At 35.6% G+C, this 10,792-nt stretch overlaps 1 protein-coding gene across 1 annotated transcript; it reads left to right on the top strand.

The window, feature by feature from the left end:
- Positions 1-3,735: 3,735 nt before the first annotated feature.
- Positions 3,736-8,830, top strand: LOC307150469 (uncharacterized protein). The gene is made up of 6 exons (XM_079857743.1): positions 3,736-3,931; positions 4,528-4,576; positions 4,826-4,929; positions 5,070-5,168; positions 5,246-5,292; positions 5,440-8,830. The coding sequence occupies exons 1-6, from the start codon at positions 3,880-3,882 to the stop codon at positions 5,728-5,730; spliced, it is 642 nt and encodes a 213-aa protein (XP_079713869.1). The 5' UTR covers positions 3,736-3,879; the 3' UTR covers positions 5,731-8,830.
- Positions 8,831-10,792: the final 1,962 nt, after the last annotated feature.

The raw sequence follows: 10,792 nt of genomic DNA, 5'->3' as shown, positions 1-10,792 counted from the left end.
CTGTTGCAGTGCACTGTTAAAATTTTAGATTGTTTTTCATATATATTATATATATATATATATATATATATATATATACATGGACTAAGGTATATGATGGATAGTTGTGTGGTTTATTTTATTTTAATATTTTAGTACATTTTTATAACAACATGTCCTAATAAATTAAGAAACTACTATATAATAACTTAAGAATGTTATTTTTGTGTTCATTTATTAAAAAAATTCTATCTTTTTTCATAAAAAAAAATAAAAAAATAAATAATATATATATATATATATATATATATATATATATATATATATATATATATATATATATATATATATATATATATATATATATGCTGCAAGAGGGTTTGATGAGCGCAAGACATACGTTGATCTGTACTTTTTACATTTCCCTCTTGAGATGAACACAAGCAAAAATAAAATGTCTGGTGATCTTGTAAAGCTTCTTGGCCTGCTCTCAATGCCACAAGTTATGAATATATATTTTAGAGGAGTGCTTTTCCAATCATCTCATTTCTATTCCATCTGTCTGCTCCCCCCCAACTTCAATGAAATATCCTCACATTGAAAATCAAATGATATCGAGTTCAAATATATAAAGGCTTTGTGGTTCTGTTCCGGTGAAATGGATGGGTGGTGGACCCACCCCGGGGCAAAAAGACAAGATCAGAGGGAAAGAAGGGAAGCTTATGCAGGTCTCCCACCCACCGGGGAGGCTATGACGCAGGTGATGTTGTATGAAAAAGATAAATTGTGTCTGAAAATTGTGTGAACCAAACACAACCTCCATACCAGTAGGTGTAAAGGTAAGCCATTTACTTTATTCTCCCACTGCCATGAAATGTTCATGTTTGCATTGATAGTTGCATACATGTTAGTGTACGCGTGTAAGCGCACATTTATACATTCTGTGTGATGGTCTATTTGAAGTCCTTAGGGAGTGTAAGCACACATTTATACATTCTGTGTGATGGTCTGTTTAAAGTCTAGGGTTTGATTGACGGTTTTACATTTACATATGCATTTGACATATTTTTCAAAGTGATTACGTTTTTTTTCTTTTTTTAATCAGTACCTGTGTTCACTGGAAATATGCATTTTTGCAATGTTTTTGTATATGCAGGTAAAACCAAACCAAAAGGGTCTGAATGTGATGCTTTTTAAAGAAGAATCCACTTTTTTGTAGTTTCTATGCTTTTCAAAATGTAAATGAATGCACATTTTGATATCGCTAATTCCATGTTCAATTTGAGCCTGTGCGGTTTTGAAGAATGACTTTAATTTTTCTTACGCACCTTTTACATTGCTATTTTATCCTTGCTTAGCAGCATTTTGGTCACAAAATATCTGATTAGTTGATATTATTGTATTAGGCCTACATTTTTTTTTTATCATTTACATCTATAAACAGAATATTAGTAGGGGTGACAGGCTGATTTGTGATGCTTTTGATAACTTAAATTCTCTTTGAAGTGTGTGTCTGAGTTTGCGTCTACTGTGTGTGTATGTGTGTGTGTGTGTGTGTGTGTGTGCGTGCGCGTGCGTGTGTGTTTGTTTGTGTGTGGATAGGTATACCCTACATTGTGGGTACAAATGGCAGTATCCGAAATCCTTGTAAAAGAATTTGAAATGTAAAAATGCTGAAATTTTGGTTTAGGGGATAGAATATACAGTTTGTACAGTATAAAAATAATTGTGTATATGGAAAGTCCCCATGATAACCCAACATGTGTGTGTGTGCGCGCATCGTGTGTGTGGTCTTTGTAAACCCACAATACATTACGTATGCACATTAATGGCAATACAATGATGGGACATTTTTTTTTGTTTGTTTGTTTTTTCCAGTAAGGAAAAAAGCTTATCATACTGAATTATGTGTTTTTGAAAATTTTAAAATGCAGTGTGTGTGTCTGAGCTCACGAGTATGAAAAGATACAGAGAAATGTCACTGAAACGTGTGATCTCTTAAATGAGTCTTCTTTTAAGTCCCCATGATTCAGAAAACAACCATGTGTACTGGTTTCTATTTACATTTCTTTCTTACAGAAACTAATTTTGGTTCAAAACACATTCAAAATGATGCTACTTACCATCATGTTGATGATGTCAGTGGCGATTCAAGACACAGTGCATTTTCAATATTACTTAAAAGGTAAGTTTAATGTTGTGTTAACTGGAATTAACTTCTAATAAATATATTAAAAATATAGCAAATATTAAAATGTGTTAAACAGTCTTAAGGCAACAAATGACAATGCAACTGAAAAGAAAATAGCCATCTAAGATTCTAGATGCATTGTAGAGGTTTTAAAATCTGTGTGTCTTACAACATTTACTATTGTAGTAAGTAACACATGTTATGTTTATAATTTTATGGAAAAACTTCATAATTTTGATAAAAAAGTTAAATTATAAAATATATCAAAAGCCTGTATTGGACATGTAAATACTGTAAAGCATAGTTTCACTTGTCTGAATGAAACACCCATCTCTAGATGAAACTCCTGAAGAAGCATCCCTCCGGGTTCTCAGGAGAACTGATCCTCGTCCCACAGCTGGATCTCCTTCTCCCAAGCTCTCAATGCCCTTCTCCATGGGTGCAGGTCCTCAGAGGAGCACATGGTGGTTGTCTCCAGAAAAGCCTTACACAAAAAGAAGGCAGCATGTTGCATACTACAACCTCAATTCCTTCGGTCTCCGCTATGGGAAGAGAGAACAGAACATGCTTGCAGGATTTAGACAGAAGATACATGTAAAGTGAGGTCCAGTAGACCTTTCAGTTGTTTACTGTTCTTTCATGTATTCTTTGTGATCCTTTAATCATCTGATTGCCACATGTGATTGATGTACTATTGGATTGATATGTGGACAGAACATCCCATACAGCAACATAGATCCAGGCCCACATCTGGTACAACACTATGTTGCTTTCTGGGATTAGTGAGATAGTTCATAATCTTCACTATAAAGAGGTGTATTGATAACTTTGAGGGCCTATTTTACTAGTAATTAAAACATTATCAAACAACCTGAATAAAGGGACTTTATTTGGTGACATTTAAAATAAATGGTAAAAATGTTATTTAAAATGACTGAATCATGAACTAGGTTCAATACATTAGGTTACACCCCTGAAAGGCATTTCATTTTTGTGTGTGTATTTTTTGTGTAATATACTTCCTTTTCACACACTCTGATGATCAAAAACCTAAAATGTTTTTTTGTTTTGTTTTTGTTTTTTACAAATAAACTGTGATAATACTTCATGTTGCCACATCAAGCAAAATCTGGAAGTTGTTAAAAAAATTACTGTATACATTTATTTATATCTTGTAACTTAAACCGATTCTAAAACCTCATCAGGTCAGGTTCTCTGATTATTTCCGTATTTATGGTAAACTGTTGCACTTACAACCAAAGTGAACTGCTCACTATTAAAATACACTATGATATCTGTTAGTTTTGTTTCTGATCATCAAAATGGCACAAAGTTTGATCATCCTTAAAGACTGGACTTAAATTTCTATCTTTCTACTGTATGTGACCTATACTAGGATCAATAATAATAAAATTAGAAATAATCTGTAAATTTGTATTTATTTATTTGTATTTTCAAATACACATTTTACATTCAAAGCATCTCTTTCAATGAGCAAGATATTTTGGTGCTGTATCTTCAGTGTTTAACCTTATTTAAAACTGGTGACGCTCAACCACAACTTTCCACTGACTCTAGATGGTAATCACTGAGCGTTTCCGTGGTTGTGCTTTTGAGAGGGAACTTGATCAGCACTTTGATACAAATATTAAAGACCATTATCAAAAACAATTTGAAAAACTTAATAATTAGTGCGAGTGTCTGAAGTCATGATGTGGATCATACACCCTGTATTCATTTTTACACTCTACATGCTGGCAGGTAAGACACGTGGCACAAACTTTATTTATTTTTTTTTCAGATATATTTTCTAATAATGCTCAATAGGATGATTGTTTAAAACCAGAAATGTAGGGCATCTAGCTTAATATAAAATTATATAATAATAATAATAACAATAAAGTAAGATAACGACTGTAAAATTCTTAAAGAAAATGTGCAGTGTGCAAAATACAAAATGATTATTAAATTAATAAAAACTCTTTTAATTATATACCATATCACTATAATACAGTTGTTATTTACACAGTTAAGATCTGAAAGTTGTGATCAAGTAAAACTTTTGTGTGTGTGTGTGTGTAAAAGATGAAGAGGCAAGCACAAACGTGTACAAATATATAATCTGGAATGGAAAAAAAGATACAAAATATTTCTTATGTGGCAGAGAATGATTTTGAGTCAACAAAAATGCAATATATTGATGTAAATGATGTTGAAATGAATCTATGATATGCAATTTATAACTTTATAACATATCTGAAACTGAATATAGAATAATACAAAATCAGCACACATTGTCTAGTTGATCACCTGTATCAGTTTGTTTTAATGCAAATTAAATGTATTGATTCCCGCAGAAAATTGCACAGCTTCAGCTAACACTTCATGCACAGGAGACAGAGTTAGGTAATTCTGCAAACATATCAAATGTTTTTTTGTAGACTTACAATGTAACACATTATTTTTTACTTTTAGCCTTTGAGTTGTACAGTAGCTATTTGTATTTTGACTTCTGTGAGAAGTGACACGTTGATGCCGTACAAATCGGCTAAATGACTTGAAACAGTTTTTGTATAATTTTATTATATATATTATATACACAACTTAATCTTGTGATGATTCCAGTTATCAGCATTTATTTATGCATTGTTTTAGGGATGTTCCATGCCTGGTATTGTACGGAATCATCGGCTTCCTCGTTTTCTTGGTTTTCAGTCTCCTGATTCTTATCTTTAAACTAGTCATCACGATGCAAAGTGGTGAGTGCATTACAGTACTACGTTTAATTGCTTATATATTCCTTAATATCATAGTAAATAACAATAATTAAGTCTTTTTTTAATTCAAAAGATGTAGCTTTACTGAGCCTAGTATGTGTGTGATTTTTGTTTTAACTCAGGCTTTAGAAGAGACACTATCCACTTAACTAGCGACACGGAAGAATCAACCGCTTTGCATCAGAATAATGCATTAAGTGTTTCTTCTCCTTCATGCGACGGTAAAAACATGTTTTACAATTCATCTTACTGTTCGTCCACTGAGGCTTTCACTCTAAACTTTGGCCTTGTCAATTAGGTGGAGATAATTCATCCTCTACTAGTTCTGAGACCCCTGAAGGCTCGGTAAGTCATCTGAAAAACATTCTCCTTCAAGCACCTGAATACCATCCATTATGAATTCCAGATGCATCACGTGCCATTTTAAGGGTGTTGCAATTCTTTAGTAACATTTTTGTTTAATATGGGATTTTGTTTTTGTTTGGGTGTCAGCTGGCAGATCTTTCCTGTAACTCTCAGCGGTATGCAAGCCTTCAAGACCGTTCTAAGACTTCTGACTACATAAATGTTGCAGAGAGTGCTTCACCTGAACCAGTGAACTTTCATAATAAAAAAATGGATATAGGCTATGTGAATGTTAAAGAGTCCCAATGGAAGAAGATCAACAGAAAAGGCCAAGCAACTTGTGATGACGGTACTAAAAGTGTTAGCAGCGATACAAGCGATGAGTCTGCTGTGAATTACTCCAAGGTTGTCTTTACTAAAATAGATAGGCCTAAGTAAAAGATGTGATTAGCTTTTGTAAACGAATCACTCACCCACCCAGAAATGAGAATTATTATAATTTACTCACCCTCATGTCGTTCCAAATCTGTATGACATTAATGTTTCAGTAGTTTTTGCCCATACAATAAAAAGTCAATGGGGTCCAAAGTAACACTGCTGGGATTGACATTTCATTTTATTGACAAAGAAATAGCCTAAACAATCTTCTTTTGTATTTCACAGAAGAAATTGATTTGGAACAGCATGAGGGTGAGTAAATGATGATGGAATTTTCATGTTACAGTTTAATAGTCCTTTTAACATTCTGTAAAAAGGTGTGCGTATATAGTTACAAATGTTCATATTTTCAGAACGAAAACATACAATTTTAAACATGGTTAATAAGCATAAGAGATGGGAGGCTTTTTTTTTTCCAGTGAATTTTCAGCCGCACTTTTTAGTGAATTTTCAAAAAACAAAAAACACCACATCCTGACAGGAAGGAACCAGACGTGCATCTGTTACAGTAATAAATAACTCATTTAAATGTGCAGGCATCAAATGCTGTAACCCGATAACAAACATGCCCCTTTCTTCACTGTTGACACTTGCTTTTTCACCGTCAAGCATCATTTTTCATTTAGGGCCTGTGGGAGACCATAAAAATCTCACGATTCACCAGGAGCGCATCTCGGAACATTGTTATAAGGACAACTTTTAAGTATAACTTTGATATTTCCCAATACCACCACACGTTTGATGCAATTTTTAATATTTCATATTTACAGGTTTACAGTTTTTCTCGATTGCTTAAACACATTTCTTGAAACTATGCCTCGTATTCTCAAAACTGTAAACACAAATCCATAACGTCTCACCCAATTCCCCAAACATCCTATTTTCAGGTCAAAATGAAGCTCTACACTCAAAACCATTCACTCTTGCTGAAAAAACAAACTTTGCCCTCAGACAGGACACACAAGCCCTCAAAATCACACTCACTACAACATAGTCAAAGACACTGGTGCAATAAATTCAAAACAACATTTTCAAAACTGGTAAGTTATGTTGCTTGTGGTTCCCCCATCACAAACCTTTTCACATGATGAACACAAAAGACACAACCAGTGGATACATTGGCACATTTTTATTCATACACAGAAAACACACACATACACAAAAACATTTTTTTTTCCTGTTTTACTTTTCTTTTTTTTTTACTCTTTTTTTTTTTACTCTCTCCTCTAAAAAATTTTTTATATTTACTTACAGTAAGATGTGTGTGACCATCATATGACAGTAAAAGAGCACACACAAACCATATTCTAATATGGAATTGTATTGGAATGGTAAAGAGTGTTGGTCGTGACAGGAGGGCCTCCACTCAAGGAGACAATATGATGAACAAGTCTAAGAATGTTCCACATATGGTTGAAATACCATCATTGGCCTAGAAAGATAACATTCTAGGAGTCAAGACTATAAAGGATGAAGGATGCCCTCCCTTCACTGTCACACTCTGCAGCCTCTCTGTGTGACTGTACGACTGCTGGCCTTTTCTTGCAAGAAAATAAACCTCATCAAAGACTATTGGCAATGTTTGTCTCTTATTCAGTGATAGAATTTTGTTTGCCACCATTGAAGGCTCTTGAGGCGACGGTAAAGCGACTCAGATTTGGCCTTACGTAGCCCAGCCTCCCTCATATCATACCATTGACTAAGACATGGGCAACTAGAGTGGCTTGAATTTCATCTGAGACTGCTTGTCTTCTTGACCTTGCCCTTCTTCCTCCTCCTCCTTATCCCTCCTCGATCTCTTCCTTCATGTCTTTCTGGATCCATTGTTCCAAAACTCAATAAACTGATTTGGGCCCTTTTATCTATCTATTGAAGGATCTGATTGATGTGTGTTAAATTTTGACTCTTAGTGTTTCCACTTGGGTAATTGTGTGCTAACTGAGCTGAAGTTGTGCTGACTTGAGTGAACAATTTTGAATGCTAGTGCTTTCTAAATGACAACATGGTCTAGGCAATGAGAAATTAAGGGATTTGTGTGTAGAGTTTTGCAGTGACAGTTCAACAAATCTGACTCATGTGTCAAAACAGGGAATAGTGTTTATAGTTTAGGGAAATGGGTGTGCTTTTTGATAAATGGCATTATGGTTTTGAAATTTTAGTTCAAAAGCCTGGTTATAGTGTTTACGCAATTGAGAAAAACTGTAATATTTGATATGCCGCACATCAAAATGTCAATGTTATGGTGGTGGATTGCATCAGCTTGCACTGACACTGTCCCACCACTTCGTGGTATCAATGGCTCTGCATGTGTTACTATGTAAGCCTATTTGAATGTGAACTTTGTATAAAGCTGTGATGTTATTTTGAATGCAGTGCCTATTTATAGTCCATCTGTGCATGAGCCAATGTCAAGAGCACACATTAAATATCATTCTTCTCATTTTAAGGCCAAAACATTTGTATGCGATAGCCTAAATAAACAACCCTAACCACACTTACTGACACACATCTGATAAACACAAACCCTCAAAGGAATCCAAAAGGACTTTAAAAGTCACCCTATTCTGATAAGACACAGATGTTTAAATAATGAAATAATAGGAGGAGACATCCAGGTTCCTAGAAACGCTTCTATTTTGAGTTCACATTCAAATTTAATTTATTACTAAATTAGTTTTGCATTCTAGCACTCTTTTCAAAGTGAGCCTTGTGAAACTGCTTTAAATTCAGCAGCAACAGTTGTAGTTCAATGAACTTAAAGTGCATGTCTTTGTGAATATTGTTACAGTATGTTACAAACTTTGTGTCATAGAAGCGTTGCTACAGACATTTATAAACACACCGCTTGCATGTGGTTCTGGTTAGGGATTGAAATAAATACAGTTCGTATTGAAGGGGGGGTTTATCTTTAGTAGCAGTGCAACAAAGAAATGCCATTGCATTGCTCACACCCGACTAATACTGAATGTTCTGTCCACTTCATTGGTACTCAGCTGCAGGCACATCATCATGTTATTAGTCCAAGATAAGACAGATTGTTTTTAATAAATTATTTCAAAACCAAACCTTTTTTCTTTATACAAAACTGACATTGTCACATAATAAAACTTTAATAACAAAAAGTGTTTTCCCACAAACAGTTAAAAGGGATTGACTGTTGCGAAACATTACTCAATGCAAGGAGGATTCCAATCATTTTGGCACATCCACAGAGGTTTGGCGTGTGAAGTTTGGTGGTTTGGTTAAATAACAGCGCTCTGTTTCCACAAATCTCCCCAGCACATGCAAGATCTGTGTTGTAGACAAAAAAAACTAACAAAAAAACAGCCTTAAGTTGGTTTGTCCCCAAACCTTTTTTCCTCCAATTTTGTTTTCTTCATTGTGGCTCTATTTTATTCTCAATATAAACCATGCAAATGGTTAAATCCAGTTCTGATATTTTGAGCAAAACAACAGCTTTGCACAAAGAAGTTAACTCTATGGTCATCGATGCATTGCTAATAAGCCAATGTCTCGAATTAAGTTGTAAAACATACAGTATAAACAATCGACCGGAGAGGTATACCAAATGTTAAAAGCTTTCATTAAAATGTCTTAATATCGGCTCATCCTAGGGCGTCATATACTGACGCTTTTGACATTTCGTCTACATCGAACGCACATGGCACCCTTTAGCGTCAATATGACACGCACAGAGCTTTGTTCGGTTATGGGTAGGTTTAGATCTGGTGTAGGGTTAGGGTTAGACCGCTAGGAGGCGCCTTCTGGCCCATATCTATCTGCGTCTCATATTGACGCTAAAGGGTGCCATGTGCGTTCGATGTAGACGAAATGTCAAAAGCGTCAGTATATGACGCCCTAGGATGAGAATGCGTTGCAGCCGATATTAAGACATTTTAATGAAAGCTTTTAACCAACTATAAGCCATAGGTAATGGCTTCAGTGTGTCAACACTTACAATGGCTTCATTATCGAATTAAATAAAACTTGCTGGAATGTTTTTCATTTCTTGTGTGTAATGAAGGTCTGGCCACCAAAATCTCACATCAATAAACTTCTCTAGCTTTATTGCTACACTGTTTAATACCTTTTATGACAGATTTCAGATTTCACATAACCACAAGAATTGCATTTAAAATATTTAGGGCTGGAGGAATGGATTAGAATTTCTTTTCTTTCTTTCTTTCTTTTTTATTTTTTGTTTATTACCAGTGACAAAGTATTTTCAATAATTTATCTGTTCTTTTATGTCTGCATGTAGGGAGACCAGGACGTCTCTAGGGTTTTGCCTCAAATGTCCAGCTACATAAATTATTGGTTTCAAACACTCTTGAATTAGTACTTTTTGTGTGTGAATTATAGCTTCCAAACAATCCTAGTTTTGTTAGAGTAACAATGTGAATTTAAAAGGAACGTCTCGGTTACGTATGTAATCCTCATTCCCTGAGTAGGGAATGGAGACGGTACGTCAGTGACGACAAATGGGGTTTCGCTTAGAAAGCCTATCACCTTCGATATTAGAAAATGAGCCAATGGCAATGAAATGCCATGGGTCTGCGGAATTTGCATAGCGTAACTCCGCCCCACCTCGTGGGTATATAAGGAAGTACGGCGGCAACATGCAGATATGTCTTCGCTGAGGAGCCGAGACTGAACTCAGGCGTTCCAGCGGTACAGTGGAAGTGGCAGAGAGACATAACGTCTCTGTTCCCTACTCAGGTTCCCTTTCGTGGTCACTACGAGTTACGCCAGTGACGAGGAATGGGGTTCCCAGTCTAATCACGCCACCTCGGCTGTCTTCCAGTGCCCTGCGTAAGTCTGAGATCCCTGTCATGAGGCTAGCACGGACGAAGGACTTACAGAATACACATATGACCCGGGAGGGGGCTGCATATAGAGAATCACTGGGGTGTCCAGCCGCAGGTGGAATATTTCAACCCCAGGGGTGGCAAGGTGGCTTGCCAAGGGAAAGACACATGCTCAGAGAGGCTTACAGTGGAAATAGCGACCCGGTGTGGGGAACGGTCATTAGCCGCGTCCTGCCAAAGAAGGCCAGGGAAGG

This window comes from Squalius cephalus (assembly GCF_949319135.1).
Source record: "Squalius cephalus genome assembly, chromosome: 22".
NCBI lineage: Eukaryota > Metazoa > Chordata > Actinopteri > Cypriniformes > Leuciscidae > Squalius > Squalius cephalus.
Note: the sequence above shows the minus strand (reverse complement) of the source record. Positions and strands in the feature narration are given on the sequence as shown.